The following is a 21,380-nucleotide window of genomic DNA, read 5'->3' on the forward strand; positions in this document are numbered from 1 at the left end:
AACAAAGGTTTATTTGCCCTTTAAATGGGACAATAAAATGAAGTTGGCACCCTGTGGTGTGTGCTGAATACATATCAGAAATTTGAAATTATTTTTTTAAAAGGGGAGGAAAAAGCCAAAGCAGAAAAGGCTAAAATTCTGAATGGTAAAGAAAAACCACCTAGGGAAATAATGTAGTTGCAAGTGGCACCTCCTCATTGTGGAGCAGATCCCAGAGTGGCCACTTCTGCTCCTGAAAGCTGAAGGTCACCGGCTGGCTCCAGGGTTCCTCAAAAGCAGAGTCACCTTGGCGTTGGGGTGGCCCCAGAAGAGGTGAAGGAAGGGCAGGGCAGAGCCAGAAAGTAGGTGACTCTCCACCAAAGAGGAATTCACAAAACTTTGAAAGCAAAAGCAGGACTCCTGAAATGGAATGTTTCATGGCACTCGAAATGTCTTTTAAAGTCTATTCCCTATAATCTTTCCAAAGCTGCTCATGTTGAGATCTTCAGAGAAAAAGCACAACAAAAACCTCATCATACACAAGCATACAGCAACCTAACGTTTAGAAAAGAGAGTCGGTGCCTGCTAACTGATGAACATGAAGTACAGTAAATTTAAAAAAACAAAACAAAAAACCATCTTTCTCCTGATTTCTAATTTTGATGGCCAGACACATAAATATTTTTTCAATGAGTGACAGCACATTGATAATACTTTTCTGTATTAGCTGGAGAGATGAAAGAGAATGGAAATCATGTTATCATTCAATTATTTTTTGCATCAAATATATTCGTTGGCTCTACTCAGAGAAATTCTTAATTATGCACAAGAGAATTTTGACTTAGAAATCTCAAAACACTTTAGAGAAATGTATTGTGTAGAATGATTCAGGTGGTCAGATAAATAATGAAAAAGATAGGGAGGCAGAATGAGTCCCAGAGAATACGTCTTTTAAACCGTCTTACAATGGGAGGTTCTTAGCAAAGGTAGAACAATCTAGAGGTCAGCGCTCTGCCTCCAACCAAGAGCACACAGACACCTTCCTGAATAAATCAAGTACATCGGCTTTCTAGAGAAAAAGATTCTTCAGTTTTTCTAAGGGCCTCTCTTAGTTTTTCTAAGCCTCTTCCAAAGCAAAAACCTAAGGGAATACATGTTCTGTTTCCTCCAGGTTTCTGCCAGGCACCTGTCAAAAGACTCTGCACTTGGGGTGCCCTCATATGCCACTGCTGCTTGGCCAACACAGATGTTCAGTAACCCCCACAATCTCTGGAGTTGAAACTCCTTTTTTTAACATTTTGTTTTGTTTTGGCTGTGCCGGGTCTTCGATGCTGCACAGGCATTTCTCTAGTTGCAGCGAGGGGAGCTGCTCTCTAGTTGTGGCGTGCAGGCTTCTCATTGCGGTGGCTTCTCTGGTTGTGGAGCATGGGCTCTAGAGCATGCAGGCTTCAATAGTTGTGGCCTGTGGGCTCAGTAGTTGCAGTTCCCAGGCTTTAGAGTACAGGCTCAGTAATTGTGGCACGCAGGCTTAGTTGCTCTGTGGCAAGTGAGATCTTCCCCAACCAGGGATTGAACCCGTGTCCCCTGCATTGGCAGGCAGATTTTTTACCACTGAGCCATCAGGTAAGCCTAAGTCTGCTTCTTAGGGACAAATGAAAACCAACGTGGGAAAGAACATTGGCCCTTAGGGTAAAGGAGAGCAAAACATAGTCCTAGCGTCACTGGATCTGTAGTGTTGGTTTGCAGGGCCCAGGTCGCATGAAGATGGTTCTGTAACCAGCTTCATCAGGGGTTCAATTTAAAAGGCAAAAGAGGCAACTAGGCCCCAATTGTGCACAGGAACAAAAATCGCAAGCAATAAAATACAATTAAATATTCATAATTGACTAATTGCTGGTACAGTTGGCTGCTTTCCCCCCCGCCCCCCCAGAGAAGGCATCTTCTATATGATTTCTGGAGCATTTAACCAAGTGCAGCTGTAATTATTATTATTCCTATAATAATAGGGTTCCACAGATCTTCATATTTTTACATGTTTTATCCTCATTATGGCTAATGCACAAAACATCTCTTTACGGTATATAAATATTGCCCTTGCCAATAGGCTGGAGAGAAGCGAGAGCTCAGAAGAAGGCACAGAGAAGGTCACAGTTTGAGTCAGCAGTGACTTAGGAAGCAGAACTGGGAAATTCTGCTTTTCAGCAGTTATTCACAACTTCTTACCAATGTATGTCATCAGCTCATTAAGTACTTACAATATAAACCACATATCCCAAGCCTGACACAGACGAGTAGAACACGTGTTATGTGTTTCCTGACACTCTAAAGCTTCTCAACCATTGGTAGGCACTCACATTCACATACATGAGCCAAACAGGCCAGAGCTTGGTGGAGGCATGCTGTGATCGAACACCAAAATGGGGACGTCAGCTCCATGGAGGAGGGAGCTTAGCTTCAGCAAGTTTTGAAAGGTGGGCAAGAACTGAAATGGTAGGGGCTTCCCTGCTGGTCCAGGGGTTAAGACTCTGTCTCCCAATGCAGCGGACATGGGTTCAATCCCTGGTCAGGGAATTAAGATCCCACATGCCATGGGGCAACTAGAGAGAAGCCCATGCACTGCCGCTAGAGAAACCCACATGCTGAGCTAAGACCTATCGCAGCCAAATAAATAAATCAATATTTAAAAAAAATTTTTTTCCATTTATTTTTATTAGTTGGAGGCTAATTACTTTACAATATTGTAGTGGTTTTTGCCATACATTGACATGAATCAGCCATGGGTTTACATGTATTCCCCATCTCGATCCCCCCTCCCACCTCCTTCTCCACCCAATCCCTCTGGGTCTTCCCAGTGCACCAGCCCCGAGCACTTGTCTCATGCATCCAACCTGGGCTGGTGATCTGTTTCACCCTTGATAATATACATGTTTCGATGCTGTTCTCTCTAAACATCCCACCCTCACATTGGAATGGTAGAGATTTGGGAAATGGCACCCCAGGATGGGGATGCAGCATGAACAAGTGCTCAGCAGCAGGAATCAGAAGGATGTCAGGAACAGAAAGACCAACTGGGATGGGGCAGAAAGTTCCTACTGGAGAGTTGTGGGAGATGCTTTGAGGTAGATCATAAGCTCTAGTGATGGAGGACCACTGCATAGAAAACAAATATGCACTATTTACTGAGCACCTACTATGTACAGCTCTGGGTACCATGTTTTTCTAATGTGAATTCCAGGCTGATGGGTTTGGACGATATCTGACAGGCAATAGGAAGTCAAGGGCCCAGTTACTGGGTCCCAGTACCTAAAACGAGACAGAGAGTGTATTCAGTTACCTCATTCACATGTCCCTAGCCAACCCCTGAGTACTTATTGGAGTGTTTTTACGACTGAATATGCAGCTTCTCTCCAGCAATGCCATTGTCAGCCACAAAAATGAAGCCTTTAATTTTGCATGGCATTGCACAAAGAGAATCACAGAGGCCTAAATTCCGCTTCCTCTTGGAGCAAACGGATCACTCTGCCATGGTCAAATGTACTCACTGGCAGCACATAAAAGTCACAAGTTTAATACATGACCGAACAGCAAAGCGCTAGAGGGGGCTGTGTACTCTGTCTCCAGTTGAAACTGCATTCTACAAGTTACATGTGTTTACTTAATTCTAGCTATTTCTAGCTATTTTTAGTCAGATTCTTCCCCATGGAGCAAGTTACACTTCGGGAGACACAGTCTTACTTTCAAACCACTGAAGAAGCATCTGCAGGGGCTGTGAAGAGGACCCAGCTGTTCTATATTGCTGCAAGAAGTTAGATCCCCTTTGAATGAGACTCTGCACCAGCAGTTTCTCTTCTCAGCTGATACACGGATTGAGTTCCAAAGGGAGACGTGTAATGTGGCCCGTATACAGGTAGCCTGGGAACGAGAACTGGCCCATGAAGTCCACAGGCTCTGGCATTGCCCACCCCCCGGCGTGCTCATGGCTCTCACCGTCTCAGCTCCAGAGTTCAGCGACACACGTTTCCTAATCACTCCCATCTGAGATTCCACCAACAGAGATTCCACCAACTCCATCCCCAGGTGGCCATTCAATGGGACTCCAGCTGGATGGCAAGGGGGGGTGAGTTCACATGGAGGCTTGAAGGGTCAGGAGAGGAGGGATGCATTGGGCAAATAGAAGAAGGAATAAGATGGGATTTTTGCAGGAGGCAATAAGGAGTGAGGACATAAATGTAGATCAAACCAGTACTAGACTTGGAACAAAGCATGGAGCTGTGGGTGTGAGGTGGTAAAGAAATATATTTGAGAGACTTCCCTGGTAGTCCAGTAGTTGGGACTCTGCCCTTCTACTGCTGGGGGCATGGGTTCAATCCCTGGTCAAGAAGCTAAGATCCTGCATGGCCAAAAAATAAAATAAAAAAACAAACAGCAACAACCCCCTACCCCCAAAAAACCCTATCACTTAAAAAAATACATTTGACTTAAAGACCCACAACATACATGCATATATTTGATAACCAAAACAAATGTTTGATGAAACAATATTTACCCTGACTACCTGGATACATTTTGACATTTTTCTATTTTATTTCATTTATTTTTTTAAAGGCTAGGTCATGACTCATTACACTGATTTCATAAACCCACTAGTGGGTTGTGCCATGCAATTTGCAAAACACTGCTGTAGGGAAAGGAAAAGATTAGTTTTCCTTTATCTTTCCTTTCTCCCTTATCAATCATGTGTGCTGGCCGAGAACAAGTCAGAAGGGAGGTTGAAAAAAATGGGGACTGGGATAAGAGTGGTGAAGGTAATAGAGAGGGAGAAGTGGGGAAGAAACGTGAGGTCTTGCTGTCACTGGGCCAGATGTGAATGCCCTAGAACGAGGTCCTATGGAAGGGAACTTGAGAGAATTTCACAGCTCCAGCATCTAGCATGATACCTGATACTGTTCGATATAATGACAAAATACCTGCTGAATTGATACACATAAGTTAGAGGTTCTATGAATATTCAAGTCTGATCAAAACACAGTGAATATCCTGCTTTTCTTTTTGGTCTAATTAGTGGGTGTATTAGGAGTGATATTTTTTATCAATTTTTTTTAGTGCAATATAGTTGATTTATAATGTTGTGTTAGTTGAAGGGCACAGCAAAGTGATTCAGTTATACATACACATACATCTGCTCTTTTTTAGATTTTATTCCCATATAGGTCATTATAGGGTATTGAATAGGTTTCTCTGGTGGCTCCGCTGGTAAAGAATCCACCTGCAATGTGGGAGACCTGGGTTCAATCCCTGAGTTGGGAAGATCCCTTGGAGGAAGGCATGGCAACCCACTCCAATATTCTTGCCTGGAGAATCCCCATGGACAGAGGAGCCCAATGGGCTATAGTCCATGGGGTCACAAAGAGTCGGACAAGATTGAGCGACTAAACACAGCACAGAGTATTGAATAGAGTTCCCTGTGCTAATCAGTAGGTTCTCAATAGTTACCTAGTAACTCAATAGTTACCTAGTAACTATATATACACCTACATCAGTAGGTTCTCAATAGTTACCTAGTAACTATATATACACACACACACATATATATACACATATATATATATATATACACACACACACATATATATACTAAAACTGAACTGAACTGATATATATATATATATATATATATATAGCAGTGATATTTATTTAAACTTTAAACTGTCAAAATTGTTTCACATTTTGCCTAAAATAAGTTATACCTCGTGATTAATAAATAGGTTCTAACTCACTGGAAACACACACACAGTGTAGATCAGAACCTACCTTTGGCAAATAGCAGTGTTGCCTGACTTAGTTTGAATTAATCTCATAAACCAATCCACACATGCACCCCTTCCAGACCACACTGGTCATTGAACAGGGAATTTCACCACCCTGGGCTTCCCTGGTGGTTCAGATGGTAAAGAATCTGCCTGCAATGCAAGAGACCCAGGTTCAATCCCTGGGTTGGGCAGATCCCCTGGAGAACAGGATGGCAACCCACTCCAGTATTGTTGCCTGGAGAATCCCACGGACAGAGGAGCCTGGCGGGCTGCAGTCCATGGGGTCGCAAAGAGTCGGACATGACTGAGCAACTAACACACACTGTTCACCATCCTATCCCAGATACGTAGATGTTTCAAACTTGACAGCAGGCAATGGATGGGACAATCGAAGGCAGGAAGACTTTCCAGGGACCTTCCAACCACACTACAAGGCAGCTACCTGCTCTGCCTACACATTGGCAACTTCCATGAACTGTTAAACAATGCCCCCCACCCCACCACAAAAGGATGAAAGTTGCTAGTATGATGCCTAGAACAGAGTACTGAATAAATGCTAGTTAAATTAGAATCTAAAACACAGAATTGGGTAGGTGCAGTAGGCAACTTGAATAGGACTTACTAGACCAGCACTGTGTTGGTCATGGAAATGTACCATGTCACACTCATTGGCCAGTACATGTAGCTGTGAAGCACTAGAAATATGGGTGGTGTAACTGAAAAACAGAATCTTTCATTTCACTTCATATAAATAATTTTAATTCAAATAATCACATGTGGCTGGTGGGTACCAGATCAGACAAGACAGGTCTGGACAGTCGCTAAACATAGGAAATGCATTTTGAGCAATTACCTGTCTCTCATTAGTGCCCTGGTTAAAAAGCTGGCTCTTTTTCTAAATTAGCCCAGAGTCCTGAAATTCCTCTCTTCCAAGAGATGTCGTATTTTTTTAGGACAAAGGAAAATGAGGGGACTTAGGGTTTGGAGGATTGGAGGGTTTTGTTCTCAGACTCAAGCTATGGTACCCATAGTTCCCAATCAAAGTGCCATTAAAATAGAGAGTAGTTGGATCCTGTAATGTTGTGCAAGGGCCACTGATTGTTGCCTGCATGTCAGCCCTGTGCTTGACAGACAGCACTGACTGGACTTCTCTGACACAATATTCCACGCAGATCCACTGTCCTCCCAAACTAAGAGCAGAGAGTTATTGTCCAAAATCCAACCAGTTGAATTCAGGTTAGAAAAAGTGCCTTTAATTTAAATTTGCCCTTTTTTCCTAGAGGAAAAATGGGTTCCTTGCTCTTCAGGCTGTTGGCACATATTTGAGGGAACTAAGGCTGTATAGATTTTTTTATGCAGCAGTAAGGTGAACTGTTTTGTATAACTACCAATCTGGGTATTGTGAAGATGGCTTTTCAAGAGTTGCTTCCCATCAGGATTGCATTTGGGAAATCTTATAAGGCCGTTTAGAGTATATTTAAAGTCAACTAGGAGCCATAGATGCTAAGGACTGTAGATCCCAGGAACTGATCAGATATCAGTTATTCCACTCTTAAAATGGAAAAGCCATTTGCTTTATGACAACAAAGGGCAACGAATCAGTTTTCTGACCTTAGGTAATGACACACTGCTTGAGATAGAGGATAGAAAGGAGTAGTTGCTCAATTATTCTGGTGCTTCATTCTTTACCAGGAAGTATTTCTCTGTCTATTCTTAGTTTCCTTTTTTTTTTTTTTTTACTTCTGCCCCATAAAACTCAATAATAACTAGTAAAGATGTATGGTCAGAGATAATAATACCAGGAGAAAAGAAAATCATTCCAGTTATTTTTTTTCCCTGAATTTCAGACCTGTGAAGATGTCTGAAGAACAAAGATCAGTAGTAAGAGTTATTTATATTGCCTAAACTGTAAGAGTATTAAAGATACTTTTGGAGCAGACTGAAGAATTCTACCCGGTGTACTTATTAACCTAGTTGTTGTCATTCTGGAAACCATAGGGGTAAAGAATAAAGTAGCATGGCAATTGATTCTGTCCTTGACCCTCTCTTCTTCAGAATTTTTGCCAACAATTTGGATAATGCCACCCAAAGCAGGCTGATAGAAATTTGTAGATGACACGTAACTGGAAGTGATAACGAGTAATCTTGTTAACCAAATCAAGATTTAAAAGACTGGGTCAAGGAGACTCCCCTAGTAGTCCAGTAGTCAAGACTCTGTGCTTCCCCTGCAGGGAGCATAGGTTCAATTGCTGGTTGGGGAACTAAGATCCCACATATCATGCAGCATGGCCAAAAAAAAAAAAAATTTAATTTGAAAAAAAAAAAGACCGGGTCAAAGCCATAAGGACATTTTAAAAGGGGGAAATGTGTAAAAAAAAAAAAATTAACAGCACATATCCAAGGTTAGGGGAAGCCTGGCTTGGCAGAAGTTCCTAAACAAAATACCTGGGATATAAATTCAAGACAACAACATAAGAGGAGGTTCCATACAATTCTACAGTGGATGGGGAAAAATAAAATCAATGCTATCCTAGGCAGGACTGATAAATACATGATGTCTAGTCCAAAATAGGCAGTGAGAAGGCATCAGTTCACTGTCTTCTGAATGGGTTCAACCTCACTGGCAGTGTGGTGCTCAGTTTCAGACATCCGTCTCTTAAGAGTGACACTTAAGAAACTGAAACACGTCAGGAGGAAGGTGGTCAGACTGGTGAAGGCCTGGGATCTGCGACATACATATGAAGTGCCAGGAGTGATTAGCCTGAATAAGAGAAGGCACAGGTAGGTGGGAAATACATCTTCAGATGTTTGAAGGCCTGCCATTAGAAGAGAGAGTAGATATTTCGGTAAGCCTCAGACAAAAAGGAACCTTAGGTGGTGAAAGTTACAGAGAGGTGGATATATGCTCAATGTAATAAGGAAATGTCTTATCACAAGAGCTATCTAAATGTAGAATGCACTACTTTGGAAAAAGTGGTGAGCTCACCATCAGCAGCCGTGTTCAGGATGAGATGGAATGCCCACCTGTCGATCAAACTATAGCTAGCTAGCTAACTAATCATCGCTCAGTCATGTTTGCCTCTTTGCGACCCCATGGACTGTATAGTCCATGGAATTCTTTGGGCTAGAATACTGGAGTGGATAGCCATTCCCTTCTCCAGGGGATCTTCCCAACCCAGGTATCGAATCCAGGTCTCCCACACTGCAGGCAGATTCTTGACCAGTTGAGCCACAGGGGAAGCCCAATCAAACTATAGAGGGGCTCTTTGCATTGTAAACACCTATAGGGTGACCCCAGCCATCACACTCCACATTGAGAATGTGATGCTAAGGAATTCAAACAGAATGGCAAATAAAAGCTTGTCTTGCTGACTGACAGTGGACCTAAACGATTTATTATGTTTATATGGCTTTGGTTTTAGTTATGAAGTATTCCAAGCATGCATAACAGATAACCATTAATTAACTTTTAAGAATAAGTTTGGTTTAGGGGCCAAGCTCACCCTCCCCTCAGCCCAGCATAGGCTGCAAAATTAAAGACAGTGGCGCTCCAGTGCTATGTGGCATGATATCGAACTTGAGGCTCTTATCTGTCAATGACAAATCTTAGGGTTGATTCAAATGCATCGTCAGAGTTCATCACTTTCCTGCCCAGCTTTAGAAATTGTTTCATTGACTGTGACTGGATCACTGGATCCATTAGTTTTTCAATTAAGAGCTGTGCTAAAATCCCATGTAAAATGAGTTGCAAGTCAAGACAGGCCCCTGACAACTCTAGATGATTGATGGAGACACGTAGGTGAATAGCAGAGATGGAGGCTGGGAAGAATGAAGATTCTGTTGAGCTATTTGTTATGGAGATGATAAGCACTGGGAGTTGAGAACCAATAGCACTTACTCACTGACACTTAGATAGCAGCTTTTGTAATATTTCAAAGGAGAGTTTCAGCTATTATTTCCATTCTCAGCACATCCCTGTGAAGTGGGCAGGACAGGTATTAGTTCTCCTGGCTGACAAATAACAGACCTGAAGCCCAGTGAGCTAACCGGCCCCAGACCACACAGCAAATTAAGAGACCGACCCATATAAAGACACATTGCAGAGGCTTACCCTGGCAGTCCAGTGGTTAAGACTCTGCACTTCCAATGCAGGGGCACGGGTTCAATCTCTGGTCAGGGAACTAAGATCCCACATGCTGTGTGGCATGGCCAAAAACAAACAAACAAACAAAACCCACTGCAGTGCAAACATACTGAGAGATAATTTTTTAAATAATATTAAGAGCAGATACTATTTATCAATAGAGCACAAACTTCTATGAGAGCCACATACTTTGCTCATCTTCATTTAATCCACACAATGTTATGGGGTAGGTATTATCAGTCTAATGGTTATAGATTTGTAAATGAGGTTTGGAGAGTTTAAATAACCAGCCCAAATTCAGTCATTTGACCTCAAAAATAAACTCCAGTTTTTTCCACATCCATTGCCACAACTCAAATCTAGAATACTTTTGTCTCTCATTTAGACTGTAGGAAAGTATCTCAAATGTTCTCCCTGCTTTCACTGACACCCTCTTAAGTTTACTGTCCATACACCAGCCAGATAAATCTTTAAAAAATATAAATCTGCTCATGGGATAACAATGAGCAAAGTGCTTCCATGATTTCCCCCTGTTGTCCTTAGAATAAAATCAAAATTCCTTACCAGTATCCTACAAGGTCCTTCACAGTTGGGTCCCTGCCTCTTACCAGACTCTTCTTGTAGCTCCTCCTTACTGGCCACACTTCAGTCAGGCTAGTCGTCTTTCAGTGCCTCGAGTACATCAAATGCTATCCTCCATCTGGTTCTCAGAAAGTGCTATTTTCTCTGCCTGGGATGCTCTTCTACTCTCAGGCATCAGCTCACATGTCACATGGTCAGATATCTTTCCCCTTGACCTCATCTAAATTAAAGTCACCTTGTCACATAGCCTCATAGCACTCTAATACCTTTCCTTCTTAGTACTTAGTACATGGTAATCACAGATCGGTATGATTCTTTTATTACTGTTTGCTTCCAATACTAGATTGTAAGCACCATGAGGACAGAGGTCGAATCTGTTTTGCTCACTGCTGTATCCCAGAACACAGACAGTGTTTGTCACTCAAGAGCACTCAACATTTCATTTGATGAATGAATAAACAAAAAAATTTAAACTCATGAGCTCCAGCCCTTAACCACATGTCTTGATATAAAAGGGCCTAAAAAGCATCTCCTTACCCCAACCCAACTCAGCACTTCTCCTGCCATTTCTGACATTGCTAGGGAAGGGTAGTTTGCACTTAAGAGTTGAAAAAAAGATGAATGTTCCAAAATATGTGTGTTCATATGTTAATGTGTACATTTGCAAGTGGCTATATTCAAGTAGGATCAAATGTTGATAATGAGTGTTTTCTTTGCCAGCATTGAGATACATGCCATGTAATTGCAAAAATAACTAGTTAGACTGTCAGAAGGCAGGATACTCCTGAGAGCAGAACAAAATGTTCAAGAGAATTAACCCAAAGATGATAATTAAACCGTGGAATCATCAGCTGGAGAATGGGTTGACACCTTGTTCTGACTTTGGAACCTATAAGCACCCAACTGTGGTTACTAGAACCCAAGACCAAAGGATGTTCAAGCAGACTGGAAGGCTGATCTGTATGAACCCAGAGAAAGGATGAGCTGGCTTCTACCCCACCCCAACCCTTCCTTTACCTAATTCTTCCTCTCTTACATCCCCAGGTTAAACACGAATAGTCAATTTTAGGGCAAGACCAGGGAAGCACCGACCTATATAGTGGACTTTGTAGAGTCCGCACTTCCTAATTTTCATCATTAAAATAACTGATGGGATTACCTCAATATGCATGCCTTTTCACTAGGGTAAAGCCTTGTTCTCTGTGGACAGGGAGTCATAACCAAATCCTGTGGATATCAGAGGATGGAGGAGGCAGATGGGAACGGGGTGACAATGCTGCCAAGGGATATTTACCGCTATTTTCAGGCATTTAGGGGCTTCCCTGGTGGCTCAGCTGGTAATGAATCCGCCTGCAATGTGGGAGACCTGGGTTTGATCCCTGGGTTGGGAAGATCCCCTGGAGAAGGGAAAGGCTACCCACTCTAGTATTCTGGCCTGGAGAATTCCATGGACTGTATAGCCCATGGGGTCACAAAGAGTCAGACATGGATGAGCTACTTTCACTTCACTTCACTTCAGTCATTTAGGGTTGTCACAATTGGTGGGTGGTGGTAGCGCTGCTGACATCTAATGGGTAAAGGCCAGGGATGCTGCTAAATATCGTATAATGCACAGGGCAGTCCCCACAACAGAGAATCATCCAGTCCCAAATGCCAATAGCACGGTGGTTGAGAAGGAACAGATCTGTGATGGTGCATGGGAGTGAGAAATAACGCACTGAGTGTGTGATTGCCATGAAGGCCTCTAGGTGGCGCTGTTTTATGAGGTCAGAAATGTGGATCTGGAACTCAGGAGTGTGTCTGAAGCTAGAGGCACCTATTTGGAATTCATTCACATGAAGGTAGTGAGATGAGACCCTCCCCCTTCTCTGCCTGGCACATACCAGGAACTCCACAAATACTTGTTGAATGAAAAAGAGAAACCTTTAGAGTAAGAAGAAAAGAGGTCCAAAGACAAAAATGTTTGGACACATTTTCATCGAGGTGATGGACTAGGAGGAAACTGAAAAGGAGCCATAAGGATGGAAGAGCCAGCAGACTTTAATGCTCTTGAAAGCGGAGAGGGAAATTTCAAGGGGGAGGATGTGGCCAACAATGTCAAATGCTGCTCAGCAGTCAAGTCGAATAATGTCAGTGCACAGAGTTGGATTTGGCAGTGAGCAGGTCATCATCCAACTTGAGAGAGCAGGTTCAGTTGAGTGATGGGGCAGAAGGTAGGTTGCAGATGCAGAGGGGTGCTAGGTCCTCATCATCCCATCATTAGTAATGATGGTAAAGAAGGAGTTGGAATGATGGCTTCTGGAAGTGGCAGGGATTTAGGAGGAGGTGGAATCTTTTAGCAGAGTTTTAGCCTGGCAGGAAGAAGGCAGCCTAATAAGAATAAAGGCACACACTTGAATAGCTAATAGCCCTTATGGATCTCTTGAGTATGTCAATTGTATTTTTGAGCTTCCTATAAAAGTAAGCAGAGGGCATGTGGAATTGGGACTCGATGTATCATGTGGCATTCAAGAGGCCCAAGAGGTAAACTGAGGTTCAATTTAAGGAAGCGCTCCCTTGTAATGAGAGCTGCCCCGCAAGGAAAGCTCTGCCTGTGAGTAATGAGCTCCCATGTCACTGGAAGTATTCAAAGAGAGGTAACACAGCCTCACAGGAGGTGGGTCCTGTGCTGAATTGGAAATTATATCAGATTCTTAGTATCCAAACTTCTGGACTTTTTAGATCCATAAATGTTTTAAGGGTGTTAAAAGGGTGAGTGGAGTATAGATTGATCTAGAGAGTCAGCAACGTTTAACTTTTGCTGTGTTAAGTGTATTATTTACTACTATAACAAATTACCACAAATTTAGCATCTTAAAAAAGCACAAGTTTATTATCTTCCAGCTCTGTAGGTCAGATCAAGGTGTTGGCATGGCAGCATCCCTGTCCAGAGGCTCTAAAAGGGAATTCATTTTCTTGCCTTTCCCAAGGCAAGACACCACCTACTTTCCCAAGGTAGACACCACCTACTTTCATAGCCCCCTCCATCTCTATTCATAGTCGTGGCTGGTCAAGTCTTTTTCATATCACATCACTCTGATACTGACTCTTTTTTCAACTTCTGTCTTCCACATTTACATTGGGCCACGCAGATAATCCAGGATAATCTCACTATTTTAAAGTCAACTGATTAGCAACCTTAATTCTATTGGCAGCCTTAATTCCTCTCTACCATGTAACCTAATTCACAGATTTTGGGGATTAAGACATGGACATCTTTGGGGACACAATTATTTGGTCTGCTGCAAAGAAGGCATATATATCCATGTAAATTCATATATATACATACATATATATGTGTATATATATATATGTACATATACATATAAATTTGTATATATGTGTATGTATATATATTTGAATGTATATATATATGAGTGGTATCATAAACGTCATCATTATTTCAGAAAAGAAAGGACTCTACATACAACACTCAGACAATAGAAATGATACAGAGAAAAAGACTATTTTTCCTAAAAAAGAACAGTTGTCAACCTTCCCCCAACACACACACACACACACACACACACATACACACGGATATTTCACCAGACTGGAAACTTCACTGTGGACCAGCATCATAGCTTTAGAAAATACTGGACTCCATGATCTTCCATCTCTAAGCTTCCTTGATCCCCTGGAATTCAGTGTACTGTGGTATTATTACCTAGAGAACCTTCTTGTGGTATATCTGTACTGGTTCCTCCATAGCTATGTTTTTCTTCTTCCTGCTTGTTTCAAATGTGATCATTAAGTCAGCAAGAGACTTCAGTTTCCTTTTTTCCCCCAATTCAAAAGTCTATGGAAAGTGTTCTGTAAATGATATGGAATATTGTTATTCTGATCTTTGGGATAATCAAGTTGTTTGACATTTTTGTAATGAGGCCTTTTGAAATATGGGTGGTGTAATTAGCTGCCACACTGTACATTCTCAATACCTGTCCCGACCCTACAGACTTGGGGACTGTAAATAAAAGTGTGACAGCTGGCTCCAGCCTTGCTTGTCACTCAACACCGAGGGGAACACAGCCGGTGAGCTACAGTAGACTCCCCAGGAATCCAGAATGTAGTCAGAAATGACGTCTTCAACTAAAAGAATTTGCTGTTTTGCTAGGAGGAAGAGATGGAGACAGGTATTCTTAGCAAGCAGACAATCATGATATTTCATACTGGGAAGCCATGGAGGCCCCGAGTGGAGACAGCATTTTACCAGCACAAGGGAATTATATAGGGGGAAGAGTCAGAGGACAAAGTCAAATTAGCAGGGTTTGTCCTGAACCCATGACTACCCAGAAGTGACCCAGGAGTGAGAACAGGAAAGAACACTGAAGAAATGTCTAGCGAAGGTGAAAGAGAAGAAAAACTGGGATTCCTGGGTACTTAGTGTGAAGTCAAGGGCAGTGGTTGCTGCAGGAGGTGTAACCTGATGGGGTCAACAGAGTGCAAAGTAAAGAGTTGGCAAGAGAAAAGAAACACAAAATAAACCACTTAGTTGCCAAGTATATGCTAAGCACCATGTATTTCCCCTGTTCCATTTCATTTACTCCTCACTCCATGACAATAACCAAGTCACATTTATAACTAAGACATACTTTACCTTTTACTTATCTCATTTCTTACCCTCTTTTCCCCTCACTAGTACACATGTTTTGGGAGGACAGGATCAATTTTCTCTCCTGTATCTCCTATTACCTATAATGGTACCAGCACATAGTAGATGCTCCACAACTATTTGTTGCATGAATAAATAGCTAGCATTAAGCGAGTATCTCTTACATGCCAGGTACTGTTATAGATAGATGCTTCCCATGAATGGAGACATTTTGACTTTCACAACCAATGCTGAGACAGGCACTATTATCTCATTTTTACAGATGAAGAAACTGGGTCAGAAACAGAGATATTAAATAATTTGCCTAATAAGTGATGAATTCAGGATTTCACCCTAAAGGATCCAACTCTAGAACCTGCCTTCATAATCTCTATCCTATACTGAGGCTCACAGAGTTTAAGTCATGCAGCCTAAGATTGGTAGAGCCATAACTAGAAGTAAAGTCCACCTGCCTCAAAAGCTTTTGCCCCTTCCTTTTACGCTTCATGGCTTCGTAAAGACTGCCAAGACAGCTATTTCTTCCATCGTTATTTTACCAGGGACTAGCCTCCTGAGATAAATACATGGGTGTGGTTCATTAACGATTCAGATAAAGATAACACACATTGCCCCAAAGAATCACAAGTCCCCAAAGATCACCCACCAATCTGCCACCTGTTCTCACTGATATTTGAGGCTGGAGGGAACTGAGAGCAGCAGCTGGCAGATGAGTCACGGGAAACCCCTGGTGGATCCGTCTATGCGGAGAGCTAGGTATTGTGGGTAAGTCACTTTCACGCCAGGCAAATCCTGACCCATGCTGCCCGAGATAGCACTGGAGTAGGGATGGCGTGGAGATGCTGATAAAGCAATTCTGAGAGACTGGTTCATAATTCATTGCATGACCTTGTGCAAGACACTTCCTCGCCTTGTGTCAGTTTCTTTAGGCTAGGGAGGCATCAATGGGACTCTGTGTTGAAGCAGAAAAGATATTCACTATATCTCTTATCTACTGGACCTTGCCACATAAAAGTTCACCTGGAGAAAAGATTCTACACTAAAAAATTTGCTTGAAAAGACAGTGAATGACAGAGTATTTAAGTTTCTTCTGTTTCAAACATTCTAAGGACCTAGAAACATAGACACTATCCCTTGGCTCAGCTCAGTGTACTATTCAGCCCTACTTTCTGCAGCCAAGAAGGGACCTTCTGCCCCGCTCACAGGTCCCTTATGCCCCAGCTTCCCTCAATGGCTATTACCCCTGTCCTCGTGTGGCAGTTGTCTTCCCCACTGGGCCTTCTGCTTATGTTACTTGCACATGTTGAGACACAGCAAGTATAACTATGCACAGTAGTATTTGCAGGACAGCTGCACCTCTGTTTTATCCAAAAGGAAGATGAACCTATTTGCAGGCAGGAATAGAGAGGCAGATGTAGAGAACAGACATATGGACACGGGGTGGGGAGGGAAGGGTGGTTCAAACTGGGAGAGCAGCATTGACATATATATGCTACCACGTGTAAAATAAATAGCCAGTGGGAAGCTGTTGTGTAGCACAAGCTCAACTCGGTGCTCTGTGATGACCTAGAGGGGTGGGATGGGAGGGTGGGAGGCCCCAGAGGGAGGGGATATATGTGTACATATAGCTGATTCACGCTTTGTACAGCAGAAACTAACATGATATTGTAAAGCGTTTATACTCTAAGAAAAAAAAAGGAATAGAACACTTACTGATTTTTTCCTAACATGCATCTTGTTGATGTCCATCGCCATGTGTCTGCCTGTTAGACCACAGTAGCTGAGTGTTCTCTGAAAGGTGCCACTGATCTACAATATAACGCTCCTAGGTCTCTCACCTGAGCCAGGCTGAAGCTGTAAGCTTAGTTTGGAATTTTTTAAATTGTCACTGGGCTCCCTCACACCTGCTCACTCACCCATTTTTAGAAGATCTTCCTGAGTCTTATCCTACTTGTCATTATACATAAGCTTAAAGATTTCACTGGGTGCTCCTGCCTGGAGTCTGGGTTTCACATATACAACATGACTTCCTTCTTATCAAGTTTTAAAACAAGCAAAAATAGCATTATGTTGTTTAGGTGCATCTGTGTATTTCTTTTAGAAAACCAAGCTAATGATAAATTTAAAAATTCAGTATAGTAGTTACCTCAGGGGGAGGGAGAGAATCAAAACAGGAAGATAGAACAGAGGAAGAAGACATAGGTAAAACTAAGTTATTAGTAACATCATGATTCTTGGGTTGAGTGATGGTTCTGAGTGTTCAATGTATTTTAAATAAATAAATAATGAAATGTCCATGTATAAACTAGTAATGATTAATTCTGCACCCACGAGATTCAAAAACAATGATTGCAAGAGCAATGCAAGGTTTTATTAAAAAAAAAAAAACAGAATCTATAACCTACTTTAATTTTCTGTTTCTTTCCAATATACCAGGGGCTTTTTGAAACTCTAAGAGGATCATAGCTATATGTTTGTCTCTCTCCAAGTATTTCTCCCTCAATTATTGTTCATAATTTTGCCTGGTTGGGATTTCTTTGTTGAAAAATATGTTGCATTGTATGCTAGTTGGTATAGATCTAAGAATGACTGGCTACCTCCTGAGTCATTTTGGATGAAAAGCCACGATTGATTATTCCAGTCTTCCAGTCCCATGACTGTTAATAAGACTGGATTCTTTCTAGGGCTGCCAGATAAAATTCAGGATTTTCAGTTAAATATGAATTTCAAATAAGCAAGTAATTTTTTAGTATATGTGTGAATTTGAGGCATATTTAAACTAAAAATAATTTTTTATTTATCTGAAATTCAAATTTAATTGGACATTCTATTTATCTATTTTCTAGTTATATAAATATAGATTTAATATATTTTTATTTGCCAAATCTGGAAACTCTATTTCATTCAAGCCAATAAATACTGTCCAATGTCACTGTTTGTTTTGGGTCCCAGGGAGTGTGAGTTTTGGAGTTGGACTCAGGTTCAAGTCCTGGCCCCTCCACTTAAGAGATAGAACATTTTTTAGTCTCAGAATTCTTATCTATTAAATAGAAATGATAGTAATACCTCATGAGGTTGTTGGGAATATTAAAAGAGATGATATGTATGTTTAGCACATGGGCTGGTACCTACTAAGAACTCAGTAACTGTTATCATTATTGTTGTCAATGTTATACAGAAGATTATGTGTATTGGCCAAGATTCGACCTAGTACTGCAAAATTCTACATTGACAGGATGAATTTGGAAATGGGACTCTCCTTCATGTCTCCTTTGGTGATGATTAAGACAAAGTGCCATCTAGCCACTTTCTTTTTGTTTCAGAATACTTCTTTTGGCCCCATGTCATGAAATGCTCCAGGTTCATTCTCTAGTTGATTTTTCCTTTTAATATAAAGGCTTTTCTTGCATGTGTTTGGAGGTCACTTAGAATTCCTCAAGTTGGAAGCAATTGTCTTCCCCTAAGGAGGCCCTTGAGTGACTGATAATCACCCTTGAAATGCTACCTCAAGCCAATGAGCCATGAGTTTGGCTGATAAAAGGGAGCAAACCCTTTACATTCTCTTCTCTGATCCACCCATTCCCATCAAAACTGAACCTATCCATTTTCTTACTTGTCCTGACATCTAATCAGACATGTTAATAGCTTAAAAAAGTTTGTAATTTGGGGGAGGGGGCCCCCAAGCCATAGGCTTTTTTTCATAACTCGAAAGCTGAAAAAGTAAGCCTAACGTTGGCTTCCTAGCTGATAAGGGTGACCAAGCAGGGGCCCTTAAATCACACCACATTATCAGCTGCCTGTTCTGCCTGCTTCGCATGAATGGAAGGGAGCAGTAGTGCAAATAATCTGAAGATCATTTCCACTTGGTTTGGGAATGCACCACATGGTGCTGTTGTAGCTGATTTGCTTTGCTAATTTTGTTCTACTTACGCTAATATTGAGATTGGTTCCCATTTTTTAAGCTCATCTGGGCCTGAAGAAGGAAGATGTAGTGGTGTGACCCATTTTGAGATGGAGGAAAACTCACCACAATCATGAGGAGGACATGAACATTCTGTGTGTGGGCTACCAGGTCTAGAAGATCAAATCAAAAGGATTAAGATAGAACTTTACCTACTACACAGGGGCAGAATCGGCCCACCTACCCCATGGGCACTGAAAAGCCAGTATTCCCAATGACCTGCCCGGAATCTGCAATTCTCCTCATTATTAGTCTACATAAGAGGTGTCCATCATAACATAACTAGATAGGTAAAGCATTATGTAACCTAAGAAGGGGCTTCTCAAGTGGCTCAGTGGTAAAGAACTCGCCTGCCAATGCAGGAGACACAAGAGATGTGGGTTTGACCCCTGGGTCAGGAAGATCCCCTGGAGAAGGAAATGGCAACCCACTCCAGTATTCTTGCCTGGCAAATCCCATGGACAGAGGAGCCTGGTGGGCTGTAGTCCATGAGGTCACAAAGACTCAAACACGACTTAGTGACTAAACAACAACAACCTAAGAGGAGTAACACATTTCCATAGAAGACACATTTGCAGTTCATCTGACTAAATGACCAGTCACTATGTTACCTAGTAGAAAAGCACTGCAGGGGTGAGACACAAGATTATTCTATTGGGTTGGCCAAAAAGATCGTCTGGGCTCTCCCATAACACCTTCTGGAAAAACCTGAATGAACTTTTGAGCCAACCCAATACCTTGATGGGGCCTGGGTATCCTAAGAGGCCCCTGGACAGCTACGGTGGAAGTGTGGGAGCGCTTGGTGCCTTGGGGGTGAGCTGGGAGGTTTGCTGAAGGAGGGTAAGACAACCTTCACCTCTTTGCTTCCCACATTCCTCTTAGTTTCCTGCTCATGCTGAGTTTTCTCTCATAGAGAAGATGCAACTGCATCAGATAAATTCTTCCCTTTCTTCTCCTTTTCCTGCTGGGCAACTGGATTTTCCAAGGGCTTCTAGAGACTTCAGCAACCACTGGTTTTCTGTCTGTCTTTTACAGTCTAACTATGCACTGTATTTCCAACCCTGCAAGCTGCAGCAAAGGACCACAAAGTTACTGAAATGTCTTTCTCTTTTTCTCATTGCAGTCTGCTCCCAGTTCTCGAGAGGGGTGTATGCCATCTTTGGATTCTATGACCAGATGTCCATGAACACTCTGACCTCCTTCTGTGGAGCCCTGCACACATCCTTTGTCACGCCCAGCTTCCCCACTGATGCAGATGTGCAGTTTGTCATCCAGATGCGCCCAGCCTTGAAGGGCGCCATCCTGAGTCTTCTGGGTCACTACAAGTGGGAGAAGTTTGTGTACCTTTACGACACAGAAAGAGGTAAGAAGAGGCATCTGCTCTCCTCTTTGAATATTCACCTAACAGTGGTATTCAACCTTCCTCAACTCACGCTTGTCCCCTTCTCTTCCAGTAAATAAAATCTCATATGCTTTTAAAACTGTATTATTCAAAATGAATTGAAGAGTAAGGCCAAAAAAAAGAATCAAAGCAATACTAATTTTAGAATCTAATTTTTCAAATTATACATGTCCTCCCATCCCAAACTTTGAAAAGGGGTTTCGGATTATCTTCCTGGTTGGATCACTGTCGCTGAAAAAGAACCCTCCCCCCTCCTCAAAATAATTGATCTGGTCTAAAATACACAAAGCAAAAGTGGCTTAGTCTAAAATAGAGAAAGGCCTAAGCTGGAAAGTTTTTGCAGAATTAATCCAGCCAAAGACCACAACTATCCCCATTTCATAGATGAGAAAACTGAAGCCCAAAAAGGAAAAGTGCTTTTTCACACAGTAGCTTAACCCCAAAGCTGGGACTGGTGGCAATGTCTCTGGCTTCCAGATCACATTAGGCTTTCAGATTGTAGGGCCTCAACAACTAGCTGATGGAAATAATGAATGGAGACTGGCTAAACTGGGTTTGGGGGATGGATAGATTTTCTAAGAGTTAGACATATTATATTGAATCTATTCATGACATATTATATTGAAAGAGTCTCAAAAATCAGGGGTCTGATCTTGAATAGTATCCAGTTAGGTATACACATCATAGTGCAGCTAAACAGACTCCTCTAAAATCTAGTTATCTTTGAGGGCTTTCTTAGTAAAACCAGGGAATCCTATCACCATCAGATTCTAAAAGACAATGTTACTTTATCACTTGTTTGCCTATACCCCTGGTTATATGTAGGGAAGGGCTTGCCAAGTGGTGCTAGTGAT

The 21,380-nt window shown here is 42.0% G+C and overlaps 1 protein-coding gene across 6 annotated transcripts in view; it reads left to right on the forward strand.

The window, feature by feature from the left end:
• GRIA3 (glutamate ionotropic receptor AMPA type subunit 3) overlaps window positions 1–21,380 on the forward strand; it is a 292,905-nt gene that overhangs the window by 56,110 nt on the left and 215,415 nt on the right. For all 6 annotated transcript variants that reach the window (XR_006340168.1, XM_043897856.1, XM_043897857.1 and 3 more), the window contains one exon: window positions 20,248–20,487. Coding sequence is in view for 5 of the 6 variants with exons in the window: in XM_043897856.1 (XP_043753791.1) it covers window positions 20,248–20,487 (240 nt within the window). In the remaining variant the exon portion in view is untranslated. The remainder of the gene's footprint in view (window positions 1–20,247; window positions 20,488–21,380) is intronic.

This window comes from Cervus elaphus, chromosome X, assembly GCF_910594005.1.
Source record: "Cervus elaphus chromosome X, mCerEla1.1, whole genome shotgun sequence".
Classification (NCBI taxonomy): Eukaryota; Metazoa; Chordata; class Mammalia; order Artiodactyla; family Cervidae; genus Cervus; species Cervus elaphus.